The 14,667-nt window shown below is 58.7% G+C and overlaps 1 protein-coding gene across 1 annotated transcript in view; it reads right to left on the reverse strand.

Annotated features, from left to right (window-relative positions):
- ARSG (arylsulfatase G) overlaps window positions 1-14,667 on the reverse strand; it is a 36,277-nt gene that overhangs the window by 9,350 nt on the left and 12,260 nt on the right. The window contains 8 exon segments of the mRNA XM_037404934.1: window positions 3,154-3,240; window positions 3,893-4,042; window positions 4,045-4,072; window positions 6,574-6,583; window positions 6,709-6,849; window positions 7,176-7,287; window positions 8,316-8,503; window positions 8,813-9,588. Of these exon segments, the coding sequence (XP_037260831.1) occupies window positions 3,154-3,240; window positions 3,893-4,042; window positions 4,045-4,072; window positions 6,574-6,583; window positions 6,709-6,849; window positions 7,176-7,287; window positions 8,316-8,503; window positions 8,813-9,021 (925 nt within the window). The 5' untranslated portion in view covers window positions 9,022-9,588.

Consider the following 14,667-nt stretch of genomic DNA (forward strand, 5'->3'; position numbering starts at 1 on the left):
AAGTAAGGACAGGGGAAAGAAAGCGGGCTCCGTTTGACACTGCTTTGTGTTTCTCCTCTGCTCCAGCAAGAGATGAGAAAGGCAGCCAGCTGCCAGAGCTGCCACATTTCCATCCACTTTTGATGTCAGATGAGAATATGGGGCAGGCGGGAAATGTAGGAATTTATGCCAGAGGCTGCCAACGGCGATGCAGGCAGGGTGCTGTTCTCCATGTGGCAGAACACCAACAGCCCCCCCAGCCTGCTGGAAACCAGCTTCATTAAAAATACCAGCCTGCTTGATAACCCTCCCGCTGGCTAATTAACCTGTTAGCTGTTTCCCTGACACCACCCAAAATGCCCTTGCTCTGCCCTTGGGTTTGAGGTGCATGGCACTGGGGGGCTGCCCAGTCCCTTCCTCCACCTGGGATGCTGAGCAATCGAGGTGGGGGTGCTGAGCAACAAAACGGGGATGTTGAGCAACAAAACAGGGGTGCTGAGCACCAAAATGGGAGTACCGAGCTTCAAAATGAGTGGAAGGGTGTTAGAGAGCCTCTGCTTTGGCTGTAGCCCAAAGGGCCCCAGGCAGCTGGGGGAGGGAAGGGGCTGGGAATGGGGCAAACAGAAAATCCCAACCGGATTCATCGAGCAAACTTCCCAGGCGCAGCCTTTGTCCAGCCGCCTTTCAGCGTGCGCATGGCAACGGCGCTTGCCCAAAGCCATTTCCTCCGGGCAGAGCCAAGAGCGAGGCCAAGTCCCCGCAGTGGCACGGCCACCCCACACTCCTCCGAGTCCCTGCACTGGTCCCCACGCCAGCCCGGCCTCGCTGGGCATCACTGCCTGATGCTACGGGCTGATCCTGCGCTCCCAAGCGATGCTGCTGTACCCACAAAGCCGGAGCAGAGGAGGACACGTAGGGCACGGACGCTGCGGCACGAGGAATAGTCCGGGGGAAGGGTTTCTGACCCCACTGCCCATCCTGCCAGCACGGACCAGGCACTTCCCCAGTCCCTACTGCTCCCACCCAAACTTTTGGTGGTTTCCCACACTGAACATCTCTCGGGGCCTGAAGCGGTGGGACACAGCCAGCACCAGCATCTCTTGTGGCTATTGGAAACTTCACAGCGCTTCTAATGCACATCACGCACGGCTTAAGCGAGGTGCCTCCCCTGCCTTTGGACACCCTAGGAAATTATAGCAATTACAGCAATTAATATCAATCCCCATCTCTGCAAGCATATTAAATAACTCATCCTCCCAGTAAGGCAGCTGCGTTTCAAGGGCTTTTCCATGCACGCTCAGCGGTCTCCAGGAAGACACCGGGTGGGTATTTCCCTCCAGCCACCTGAGTGCCTCTGGCTGGGCGGGATGCTGGAGCTGCCCAGGAACATTTTGGGCAATAAAAGGGGCTGAAGCACCCCAAACCCAGCCAGGGAATTTTCTGCAGAGGGGGCATGATGCAGCCCTGCTGCTGTGGGGACTGTGGAGGCCGTGGCTTTCCAGGAAAGCTGAACTGAGCATCCCCGTGCTGGGATGAAACCCCTGGTCCCAATCCCACCACGCACAGCAGATCCTTAGCACAGGGACACCGGGTCTGGAGCCTCCGAAACCTGCCGCAAAACACACCCAGCACCACATCCCTGAAACCTGCACCTCCGTCCCGGCACCTGCCCTTGCTGGGCTCCCGGCCACAAGGTGGGAGACGGGTTTTCAGGGCAAGCTGGGGGCTGTGGGAAGCTCCCCAACCAGAAAAGGGGGACAGCCCACATGGATGTGCTGCTCTCCCAGCAAGGACCAACTCCAGTGACCACCCAAAATCAATGGAAAACATCCCTGGAATTTGGGTTGGACCCTAAAAGTAAAAGCAAAGGTATGTGGAACATACGGAGTCCCCAGCAGCCCATCCCCCCCTGCCCTCCCGCTCCTCAGGGTGCTCTTCCCCACTGGGGGACGATACCCCCGGGATGGGCTGGCCCAGCACCCTGTCCACCCAGCACCCACACCAGCAGGCGCTGGCAGCATTAGACCAGCCGGCAGCAGACAGTAACAGCGGGCTGGCTTTCAAAACATCCGTGCAACGAGCGGCCCAGGGATTTCAGAAGTCACCCGTCCCAGCTGGTATTTGCAGCCAGCTCCCAGAGCCCTGCCAGCCCGACCTCCTCCCAGCCCCCCGCGATAGCCAGGGCTCGAGGGCTCGGGGTGTTTTCACAGGGAAAGGCTGGAAAGGGGCCGTGTTTTCCTAGCTTTGTTCCCGAACACTGGACTGCCTGTACCATCTGCTCCAGCTTGTGACTGTTGGTTGCTCAAGAGCAACCCAGGTCGTCAGCAGAGTTTGTTTACTAAAAAAAAAATAAATTAAAAAAAAAAATAAATTAAGGTTACAATTTCATCCCCGGGGCCAGGCGAAGGGAAGTGCTCTGGGAATGGGAAAGCCAGCCAGCCCAGCGGCAGCGTTTGCCCAGGGAAGTGGCCACGGTTGCATCGCCTGGGTGTCAGGAAGCGGAGGAGGAAAGAAGCGCGGCCGCCCGTGGCCCCTCCACCGCTGCTCCCTCCCCGCTGACCCCGAGCAAAGAGGGGAACCGAGCCCGGCGCGTTTACACTGCGTAATACAAGCAGAAGTGGGAAATGCCTGACTCATGCATGCTTCTGGCTGCTCTGGCTGAAACAAACCCACCAAGCAGATGGCTTGGCCGAAAAGGAGGAAAGGCAGGATAAAAAAAAAACCCACCAAAACCCCACAAAACGGTGGAGAGAAAGAAAAGCAAAGTCCCGCGGCACTGGGAGGGCGGCCGGGTACTCTCCTCTGGGTGGGATGGGGCCGGGGACTGGGAGACCCCACTGGAGCTGACAGCCCCTGTGCTTGGGCGGTGGGAGCATCCCATCTCCAAAACCAGCCCCTGCTCACTTCAGGCTCTGGGGTAACAGGGACCAGGAGGGCTCTGCACTGCCCCCCCCCAACCCCCCCCCGCAGCAGTGGTTTTAGGGGAAAACTTGACTGCTTGAAAGAAAAGAATAAATAATTATTCTGGGGTTTCTTCAAGGCAACGCAGGCCAGGGCAGCAGCCAGCGGAAAGGCTGGTGGTGAAATGCTCCCCATGTGCCCCTCGATGGGCAGTGAAGGGCTCTGTGGAGCAGCCCCCCCAGGACAGGGACCCCCACCACACTGCGGGGTTACCTCGCTGCCTCTGCCAGGCGCCCAGGAACGGCCCCAGGCGCCCCGCCAGCTCACACTTCTGCGCCCAAGGGCCATTGTCACCTGCAAGAGAAAGAAGCATCCCTGTGAGCAACAGTGGGACCAGGGGGCTGAGAGGGGGCACCTCCGCAACAGGGGGTGTGCAAGGACAAGTGACCCCTCCACCCCTCCTCCCCATCCCTGTGAAGCTTTCCCACATTAGCAACAGCAGCAGGTTTATTTATTTGTATTTCTAAAAGCTTATTTTGAAGGGCTGTGGCTGCCTGGGTGCTAGGTGGGGGGCCGGAGTGGGGCTGGGGCGTGGGGGGGGGGCTGCCACCAGCTCTGGGTGGTAATGAGCAGTGGAGCGGTTCCTGTTGTCAGGAGCAAGACATCCTCATTAGGGAGGCTGCTCAGTGAGAGCGGATTTGGGCTTCTTAATGAATGAGGATTTGTGGTTTAATTAGGCACAGCCCTGCTGGTTCAGCCCTGTGGCCGAAGTGAGGTGGCGGGGTGGGCACCCAGCTGAGCGGCTGCAGCCACCCGGGACCCCCATCCCCATGGGTGATGGCCCTGGGCAGCTCAGCTGCAGCTGCCCCTTGCTCCCCATCTGCAGAGCATCGAGGGCAGGGGACAAACATGGGTGTCCCCCACCGCCCCCCCTGCAGACCCTGGTGCTGGTGCTGGAGCACCCCTGGCATCAATCCCAGCCCCTGCAGCTGGTTTCTGCTGTAACCTTGCGAACACAGGAGCGTGCTTGCCCTTTCCGTGCCGTCGGCGACCTGCTTGATCCGTCCCACCAAGGCATCCATCTCGCGCAGGGCGGCTCCGTAGGATGCCCCTGCCCGAGGCTGGGGGTGGCGGGGGACCCCCAGCGGGACGTGCATATGGCCAGCGCCAGGTAGAGGAAGAAGGGCGTCCGCTGTCGCTGTGTAGGGGAGGGGGGAAACGTGTTCAGCCGGCTCGGGGAAGGGGAAGGCGATGGCAGGTCACTGGGGTGGTGGCACTGCCGAGCCTAGGGACACAGACACAGGCGGCCCTTCTTCCCGAGAGCCCCGCAGCCACCCCTGCTCCGTCGCAGCTCCCAGGGGAAAACCCACCCTCTGGGCACCCACTCCCTTTGCCAGAGGGATGCTTGGCCCGGCGTGAGCCACTTCTGCCTAAAGCTCTCCCCGGTGTCCCCTCATTGCCAACTGTCCTCCCACTGGGGATGGGTTTGCCCCTTCCCCCCCCAGCAGCGTGCCGGCCGCCAGCCCAACACCCCGCGACGCTGCGCCCCGGGCACCCGCTCGCCTCCCTCCCCGCTCTCACCGGCCCGTCTCGGCCCTCGCCCCCCGCCCAAGCGCTCGGCCCCGCCGGTGACTTCAGCGGAGGATGAGCAGCAGCAGGATGCCCACGGTGACCCCGAGCGCGGCCCCAGTGCCACCCAGCAGCCCTGCACCGGGAGCGCGGCACGTTCCCCTGCCGTGCGCTGCCCCGCTGCCTGTTTGCTTTTAAATCATCAGAGGACACGTCCTGTTTTCTTGTTTACAGCTATATTTATCTCCTCCAACGAGGCCTGCTCTTCCTCAGGGACTTTGGAGGGGAAGGGTGGGATGGCAAGCGGTGGGGAGAGGCCGGATCCCGGGGACGTGTCCCAGCCCGCGCACGCGCCCGGCTCCGGCCACCCCATCCCTGCCTCCAGCAAGCGCCCAGGGCCCTCCGACAGGCGTTTCGGCACTTCCTTCCTTCACCCGTCACCCACCTGGGGATGGAAAATGAGTAAATCCCATCCCCACCCGGAGCAGCCGCATCCTTCCCCGGTGGCGCTGGAGCCCTGTCAAAGGGCTGCGTCCCCGCAGCACCCTGCCCAGCCCCTCCAAAACGCTGGGGTTCAGGGGGTGCTGGCGCACCCCTTGCAAATCGCCGCTGCAAAAGGCTATGTGGCACCTTTCCCTAGAGATCCTGGAGCAGGGAAAGCTGCTTCCCCCCAGCTCACATCCCACCCAGGAGCACCGCTCCAGCATCCAGACAGACTCATGACTGCGGTGTTCAGCTGAACACTCCGCTTGCCTTTCGCACCGACATTTCAGAATTCTCCCCAAAATTGAGCAAACATTTAATCAATAACTAAAGACAAACATCCCTGACTTTTCCTCCCCTGTTCATTGCACTCTTAAGTGTCCCGAGCAGAGCCAAGTCTCACTGCCACAAATTGCTCAACCTTGACACGACTAGTTAAAAAAACACCGAGATGACAAATCCGGTGTTCTTTTGTTGTCCTGTAATGAATGAGTCAGGCAGAGGAAAACTGGAATAAGCCATCAAAGAGAAGGAGAGAAAAGGCAGGCACCTGCTTAATCCTGTTCTCCGTGAACGCAGATAACCCCAAGATACTTCTGGGAGTTTAAAGGTTTTTCCTATTAACCCGGAGCTCACGCACTTGGTTTCACAGCCTAACAGCTTCCTCGCAGCACGGAGGGCTGGGGGGAGGCACGGGAGGAGTGACCGCTGCTGCCCTGAGCCTGTTGCCCCGGTACCCTCCAGCCCTGTTCCATGCACACATCCTGACCACGCGGCCGGGCCACACTGCGCCTGATTCTTGGTACCATAAACCATAGGTACTGTGCATGCAAAACGGTACCCAGGCTTATAAAGAGCCGTTTCCCCGCCGGCTGTCCCCTGCTCAGCCCTTCATTTGCCCCCATTGCACAAACCTTTCCCCAAGCACACCCACAGGACCCCCCCACCGTGGCCCTCCCCTGGGCCTGTGTTATCGCTGGATGCAGGTGCGGGATGGGCTCCGACACGGCTGCCCAGCAGCGCTTCCCCTCCTCGTGCTGCGGGAGGCATTCTGCAAAGTCACAGCTCATAATCCGCTGATAATAGGGATTAAAATTACACAACCCATCAGCAGGGCTTTGGGGTCATCATCTCGGAGGAGCCACGTTGCTCCTCAGGGAAGAGCGTGCTGGGGCTCCTCATCTCCCTGTGCGGCTGGGGAAGGCAGACCCTGAAGCCCAGGGATCCCGGAGCGCTTTATCCTCAAAATGGATTGAACCCCACGTACGGGGTGGGTTTAAACACCTCTGGCTGCTGCCCTGGTCCCACCACTGGAGCGGCTGTGGGCACCCGCTCCCATGCCCCTGCCTGCACCCACAGAGGCAGCCCCACTGCCCGGCACAGCCACCCGGCTGCCACCTCACCCCGTGCCACCTAGAGTGGCTAGTGCCACTAGCCGGGATCTCGTTGTTACCCCCAGGAAGGAGGCACAGCCCAGCTCCAAGGCTTTAATCTTCCTTGTAAATGATAGTTTGAAAAACACATGATCCCTTTAGAGGAGATGCACCAAAAGGCTTCCGCAGCAAGCCCCTGCAGGACACCGGGGACAGCCTCGGTGGCTTCTCCCTCCTCCAGCGGGACGGGAAGCTGAGCCACGGAGACCCCAGATCTGCTCCCCAAGAACCATGGGGCAGCACCCGTTCCCCCCAGCATCCCACCAAGGTGATGCAGAAGACTCTTGCAGTGACCCACAAGCTCTCCTGGGGAAGGGGACCGCGGTGGCATGTGGCACCTCACCTTGCCTGCCGGATGAACCGCGCCGCCTCCTCCGCGTAGCGCGCTGCCAGGCTGCTGAGGTTGACGGGCTGTTGGACGATGGTGACGTTCTCGAAGAGAGGAAGGGCGATTTCTGCGTAACAGTCCTTCCTCACCACCCTGCTGGGAAGAAGCCACCCCACGCTCATCACCGGAGCGGGGACCAGTGTGGCAGCAGGCATGGAGCCTGCCTGCTCTCCTGGCTTTGCAGAAAGCCGAGAAGCAGAGAAGAAAGGGAGCAATGCCAATGTCCCCATGTCACAGGGTGCTCCACGGACTGACCCACCTCCCCCACCTGCACCCTGCTGCGGAGTGCACAGGGGGGAAACTGGGTGCACAGAGCATAAGGGGAGGTGACCACAGCAAAGGGCAGCTCCCCAGGCTGGGGACATTGGTGCAAACACCCACGTCCCAGTGCTGGCACTCGACCCCCCTACACACCCCCATACCTGGCAGTCGTGCCATGACTCGGGCAAGGCGGGCAGGGTGGCAGGTTGTAGCCGGGGGTGTCTGTGCAGCCCATGTCATGGCTGTAGGGGATCCCCAAGTAGTAGTCAAATCCTGAGGAGCAAGCCAGGGTGTCAGTGGGGACAAGGCGGCCACGGGGCACTCGGCCCGTCCCTGCTGGCACAGCCCTTACCACGGAAGCTGGGGTGATGGCGGCCGTGGTGTCCCAGGTGCCACTTGCCTGTGTGGAAGCCACAGAACATCATTTCAGAGGTTAACGCAACTACAGCCGCCACCAGCCATCACCCACGAGGTGCCCGCAGTGCCGGGGGCTTCAATCTAGCAACAAGAACGGCTACTTGTTTGTGCTGGCCACGTTTCCAAAATTCCTTCTTTTTTTTGCAGAAACCCAGAAAAAAATGCGTAAGGTATCTCGTGCTTGTGCAAATTGGCTGTTTCCAGACTTAAAAGGCTCTTTCATGTGTTTTGGTTCAGAGATGACTTTCTAACCCCTCCCAAACCACCTTCATCCTCCGACCTCCAGCACATGCTTACTCCCACCGAATGCATCAATCCAAGAGGGAGAACTGCAAAAGCTACGGAAGAAAGGAGAAACCAAGGGCTTTTCTGCCAGCACAATATGCACAAGCCACAGGAGCAGCGTTGCAAAGGGCTCACGACCAGCTGGGGCTCGCGCAGGCTTGGGGGGGTCCACGGCGACAGGAGGGGTCAGCAGTATTGACCATGCTGGCACCAGCGGCATCACATTGGCGTGGGATGCAGGACAGCAGAGCTGCCGTGCACAGCCATGCCTGTGAAGGAAAAGCCGGTGCATTCCTTGTGAGGTGAAGCAATTAGAGCTTAAATGGAGAACTGGGGAGGGCCTGACTTTCAGGCAGTATTGCAGGTTTGGAAATGAAGATTTTAAGCTTGGGATTGCAAAACCTAAGGGGAATGTGCAAAATCCAAGTGGGATATGCAAAATCTCTCCCACATGATCCTTTAGACTGCCCTTTAGTTGCCAGCATTTCACCTAACTAGCCACGGTACCTCCTCTGCAAGGGACAGACATGGGCATCTTTGTGTGTCCCCTTCCCACCACCTCCTGGCCCCGGGTGCCCTCTCGGCACAGCAGGTGTTACCTATAGCCCCCGTGCTGTACCCAGCCTCCTGCAGGACCTCAGCTAGGGTGGTCTCATTCAGGGGGAGGCCACCGACCGACGTGACAGCAAAGTTGTGGGTCACCCCATTGCGTGCACCAAGGCGCCCCGTGAGCAGGGAGGCGCGGGATGGGGAGCAAGTGGATGCAGCCGAGTGGAAATCCACGAACCTAGAAAATGAAAGGACCCTTCACTCGCAAGCCCCTGCGTGGTCTAACACTGCCGCATCCCTCCCTGCTCCCCTGCCCGCCTCCCCTTCTGCCCCATGGATGAGGGTCTGGAGTGAAGCTCGCAGTCCCAGCAGATATGGAGGGACCTGCACCCCAAGATACCGGGCTCTGGGCACCCTCCCTGTGCACCCAAAACCATGTCCATGAAATCCCTTTGCCTGCCAGTCCCATGGGAGTGAATCCCCTTTGCTGCGGGACGGAGTAACCAAGGACGCTCAGAGGGGGTCGGAGAGGGGAGACAGATGTTACCTTGTCCCTTCAGCAGCCAGCTCATCCAAATGTGGGGTCTCCTTCGTCTCTGCCCAGTTGGCCCCTAGATCCCCCCAGCCCACATCATCTGCCAGGATGACAATGAAGTTGGGCTGCTCGTGTGCCACACAGGGAGCCAGGAGTCCCGCCAGCATCATGACAAGCACCACCACTGCCCACGGAGAGGGGTTCCCCATGGTGCCACACATCCCCTCCCACACACGCCAGGGCACCAGGGTCTTCGTCTTCCCCAAACTCCCTCCGCTACGTCCCTGCAGAGGCAGCTGAGCTCTCCACGTGCCCCTGCAGCGATGCAAACGTCCCCTCCGCAGCGCAGCTGCTCCCGCACGCCCAGGCCAGGGGCTGCAGGTCTGGGTTCTCTCCCTTGGCTACCAACCAAGCTGCAACATTTCCTCTGTCTTTCACACCCAGGCACAGCTGATATTCCTGAAATCGGTGCCAGCAAAGGTGTTATTCTTAGAAGTCAAAAACACCCTTTGAAGTCACTGTCACCCTATTTTTAACTTTCCTTCCTTCCTGGTAAATATCTAATTAGACACCAAACCAAAGTGGTATTTTCCCCTCCAGAAGCGTGCTCAATCTGCGGCAGCAGCTCCTCTCCCCTCACTGTAGCTGCAGGAGGATGTTTGTGTCCGAAAAATGGCTCTTTCCCTGCAGACTGCGCTGCCCTCCCTTGCTTCAGGCGGATAAACAACTGCTGTGGTTCTGCCAGCGCCTGTCAGTCCATCCTTCACCTTGCACGACTACAGCATCCCCTGTGCAAGAGAAACAAGATGCAATCAGGACCTGCCAGAGTGCTCCTGCACCCCAGCCCAGGGCAGGACACCTTACCCAGACGCCACGACTTTGCCTTTGAAGTTGTATTATACGCTGCCTGGCTCACCATGGCTCAGCTGGAAAGGACTGGAAAGGACAAGTGTCCCTTTCCTGCATTCACTGCTTGGGCTGGGATGGTTTCCCGCGGTGCTGTCATCCCTGGGGAGCACCTCTGCTCCCTCCCACCCGAGCGCTGTGAGGTGCACAGCACCATGGCGGGGAATATGCAGAGCTTTGCCAGAGTTTGTAACAACTGACAGGTTTGTGAAGCTCCTTTTTGGGATGAAGCTCTACTCACACTGCCCCACTGCTGCCGGGGAGCCAGGGCAGGCAGCGCTGCCGGCCATCGGGCACCGGGAGGGAGCCGCTCCCAGAGGCAAGAATGCAGAAATCCAGACAAATCCCAAAGGCAACAAACCCCAGAAATACCCACGCTTACAGGTTTAAGCACATATGGCTGCTGCAGGCAGGATTTGGCCTCCAGTGGTGGAGAGGTGACAAGGACAAACACCCCAAAGACCGCTGGTGGAGATGGAGCCGTGAAACACGACGTCTTACAGAATCATAGAACAGGCCACATTGGAAGGGACCTCAAAGGATCATCACATCCAGCCTTTTGTGGGAAAGGGAGCCCAGATGAGATGACATAGCATCCTGGGCACAAAGTTATAGCCAAAGGGAGATGAAGCTGCAGGGATGTGCCAAAACCTCACCGAGCCCAGTGTGAGGAGCTTGCACAGGCCACAGGATGGTGTGGGGACCTGCGCCTGGGTGGGGATGGCCGGTGGCCTGTGGCAACCAGCTGGGACCAGCGCTGTGGCAGATGTCCCCAGCTGGTACCAGCAACCCTGGGGGAGGCACATGCCATGGAGGATGCAGCTCCCAAGGGATGGTCCACACAGCCAAGCAGGACATCTGTGAAGACAAACTGGGAAGGTGAGGAGAGAAGGCAATACTGGAAAACAAAAGAGGAGAAGACAGGAGGAGGCAGGAGAGGGAATATGATGAGCCCCATCTGTAGGCCAAGAGGTTTGTAGCTGGCAAAGCAAATTATTCCCAGGTTTTGCTGTTCACATCTTTAAAAGCTTTGAGCTGTCACCTCAGATCAGCAGCTTCAGGACCATCAGTGTAGCACTGCAGTGATCAGGGATATGACTCCATTCATAATTCATAGCCCAGAGCATCAATTTATAAACTTCCACCCGAGGGCCCTGAAATTCTCCGTACATTAATTAACAGGGACGGGATGCGGTGGGTCAGCGAGCTGAGCTGTGGGAGGGGGCTGAGCTGCGGGAGGGGGCTGCACAGACCTGCCCAAACAAAGCACAAGCCAAGTTCCCATATTCTGCACCATAACTGCAAAACCACAGCTTGTCCCTCATGCCCTGAACTGCCAAACAACAAGAAGAATTGCGATCAGGCATCTGGACATGTAAGATGACGGGTAAGTCATCTTTATTTTCCCATTAAAAATTTCCTTTGCAATTTCTTTGGGTGTTTGAAAGGAGCAGCCCTGCTTTGGTCCGACACCCCTGCTCAGGGGCTGAGCCAGGCTGGACAGAGGAAAGCAGAGAACTGAGCCACCAGCTTCACCGGAGCAGCATGGATTAACCCGGACATGGCCCAGGGTGACCTCAGCCCCATCTCAGCCCTCTGGCTGGGGCTCTCCACAGGGCGATGGAGCAGGATATCACCCACCACTGGAATTAGTTTGAAACTGGTTTCAATTGAGGGAAAAAATCAAGTGACAAAGTTCAGCTGAGCCGCAGGTAAACCACCCCAGGTGAGCCGTGCCCAAGGCAGGTGATGCTCATGCTTAAGCTTACCACGTAATCTTACCCTGGGGCACCGGCAACCAGCAGCTCCTGAGCCCCTTTGCCAAGCTGAGCCAGGTCTCCCCGCCAAGCCCAGCCTCTCTAAGCACCCTCCACACAGCACCATGCTGGACTCCATCCCGTCCCTGGTGGAGTGACCCTGCACGGCACACTGTGCACCAGGGATGCCCCATTGGCACCTGCAGCCACCCAGAAAACCAAGCAAAAACCCAGGGAGCCAAACCCATGTTCGCCCACAAACCTCTGCCCTTTCCATTTACACTGGGGAGGGATGCTGGGATGACACGGCTAACAAAACCAATCAAACCATTTTCAAAGGATGCTCTCTCTAAATTGCAGGGGAAAGTCACCCAGGGCTGAAATGTATGCATTAGCGTCAGGTGAAACCTCTTGATCTCTGATGCCCAGAGGCCATTTGAAGAAGAGGTGGAACACGACCCGTGGAAGGTGGGATGTGCTGGCGCGGGTCTTGCCAGGCTCCTGCAGAACCATCCTCATCCACCGTACACCCAAACCCCAGCAGAGTGTGAGGCCACCCCTTGGCATCAACTCCAGCGCACTGGCCTCTGAGCTCCTTGATGGAGGTGCCTCTTTGTCCCTTTTCACCCGAACTCCTGGGCGAGTGCCGGCTGTGCCCCCATGGCATGCTGTGCACACCCTCCGGCAGTGCCAGGGCAGTTGGGGGAACCTCCCTGTGATGAGCCCCGGTCCCCACCAGGCCACGACCTGCGCTTCAGCAGCATCTCTGTTGCCCTATAGCTTTGCTACAACCAGACCCATGCAGAGCTGGAAGGACCACCTTTTAGCTATTTTTGACACTGCCCCCCCCGCCAAAAAAAAAAAAAAAAGTGACTCAGAAGAGATTCTATGGCAAACTATGGTGGGAGCACAGTTGCTGTGGCACCTCACTGCGTGCCAAGCAGGAAATACTGCACTGGTGGTTCCAGCTCCATGAATTACCCGAGCAGAATCAGGCCCAGGAACCAAGGCTTGTGGATAACCGGCACTGGCACCACGCTCCTCACCGCGTGGCGCTGGGCTGTGAGTGCCAAGTGCCAGCACCGCTCAGACAGGGTGCTGTGCGCCTGGGCTTCACAGCACCCACCCTGTACCAGGGAAGAATTAAATAAATAAAGGGCATTTTTAGCAAGCCAGACGAGGCAGTTCACAGAAAGACAAGGGATAAGTCAAAACCAGATAAACCAGTTCAGAAAAGCCCCAAAGCCTCTCCAGCCAGGGCTGCTTGGGACACCCCCCCGGGCTGGCCTCAGGGCAGGGGAGGGGAGATGCCCCCTCGGCTCAGGGATGCCACCGCCGGCTGTACCACCACTGAGCAGCCGCGGTCACCCACCCAGCACTGGGAGTATCTGTCATGTATTTATTACACATTAACCAGAAGTTTACAAATCTTGGGGCCAGCACGATCATTTTCACATTTTTCACATTCTTTTGCATTTTCACGCCTGCCTGGAGAGCAAAGCAGCAGCCGGAGCCCAGAAAAACCTGCCGCCCTTTGAAGCACACCCGGCTGTGCCAGCTGAGCCGAGTGGTGGCCTGCCAGCACCGGGGGCTCGCACCCCACTGGGGTGTCACAGCTCTGATCTCCGGCCCAAACCCGCGCCACTGGCCCTGCTCTCCTGCTGAAAACCCCAGCAGGCATCCCCATCCCCAGCAGGCATCCCCATCCGGGCTGCCAGGGGCGAGGAGATAAGGATGCAGCGGGGGGGGGGGTGAGAAATTTAAACCAGAGCAGGCACCCGCTGTTATCCCACAACCACCCCCCCGGGGTCCCAGCATCGCCTCTCGTGCCAGCTAGGGTCAGGGAAACTGAGGCAGGCAAGCGGAAGCAATCGCTCGAGCTGTGTGCTGACCCCACGGCTGCCCAGTGACCCATGACGGGGACGTGCCCCCATGGTGTGGCTCATGGTGCTGACCTCCACTCCACAGGGGGATGCCCAGCCACAGCCCGGAGGGGATGGATGGTGGCACATCCTGGCAGGGACGGCCAGGCTTCCAGGGAAGGGGAGGTGGGGAGAAAAAAATATCCGTGTTTTGTTTGCAAATTAAGCACGCGCAGATTTTAAGTTTTGATTCGAGCGCAGCAAAGGGCAGCAGGTGCTTCTGAGGGGTTCGCCCATGGGGCAGGGGGTGCATGAGCTCTGCATCTGCCCCGTCAGGCCTCCTCGTGCCCAGCATGTCACCAGCAAAGCTCCATTCCCGCTACAGCTGTCCTGACAATGCTCTGAAGAGAGTCAAAACTTCATTCCAGGAAAAGGTTTTCTACTGGAATAGTTTATACTAGTTCCCCTAACAGAACAAGCAGCACCGACAAAAACATACTTCTGCAGCTTTACTAGGATTTCTGCCAGCTCCTGAGACAGGAGAATGTTTTTCGCCCGTCTTTCAGAGCAAACATTACCCATGCCGAGCAGGGCTGGGCGAACCCCAGCAGAATAAATGAACTGGAAGTCCCTGACCATCCGGTGGCAGAAGGCAGGGGCCCGCGCTCCCTGCCTGTTCGCAGCCCGCCCTGTTTTCCAGCTCCCGGCTGATTCATGCCCCCCGCCAGGACACCTGCCCTCCTCCGCCATGGCTTACGGACCCCCGGACCGGCCAGGCCCCTGGCTGGGGCGGCGTGGGAGCCCCTGGGAGGATGGAGAAGCACGTCCCGGTGCGAGCCGCCGCCGGGCACGGGGCTGACCCACCGCCGATGCGCCGGGGCAAAGGGACCCGGCAAGATGTGGCCAAGCCAAGGCCAGGCTGCAGAAGGGGAAATCCCCCCGGAGCAGGCAAACAAGACGGGGAACGAGGATTTTCCAGGGGAGCTGGGAAGCCCTGGGCTGGAGAGGCTGCAGCCACCAGCCCCGTCCCTCTCACGGGGCCCCTGGGGCCCCCACCGCTCCCCAAAGCCTTACGGCACTTGGAAAGCCCAAAGGAAAGGAATGGGAAGGTGAAGCGGAGACAGATGCAAAGTATTGACAAGAAATACCAAGGAGTAAATCGCTTTTGTTTTTTCATGCCAAAGATATTTGCGTTCTTATTTCTCCCCTGGAGGCACAAACCTCCTTTGTTGTCCCATAACCACTTGCACTGTCGCTGCCAGGAGGAATTACAGCTCTGGGAGGGTGACCCATTCTCAAGGAAAGGCTTGTATAACGGGATCTATCGGCTCTTGGAGGCCAG

This window comes from Falco rusticolus, chromosome 1 (genome assembly GCF_015220075.1).
Source record: "Falco rusticolus isolate bFalRus1 chromosome 1, bFalRus1.pri, whole genome shotgun sequence".
Taxonomy (NCBI): domain Eukaryota; kingdom Metazoa; phylum Chordata; class Aves; order Falconiformes; family Falconidae; genus Falco; species Falco rusticolus.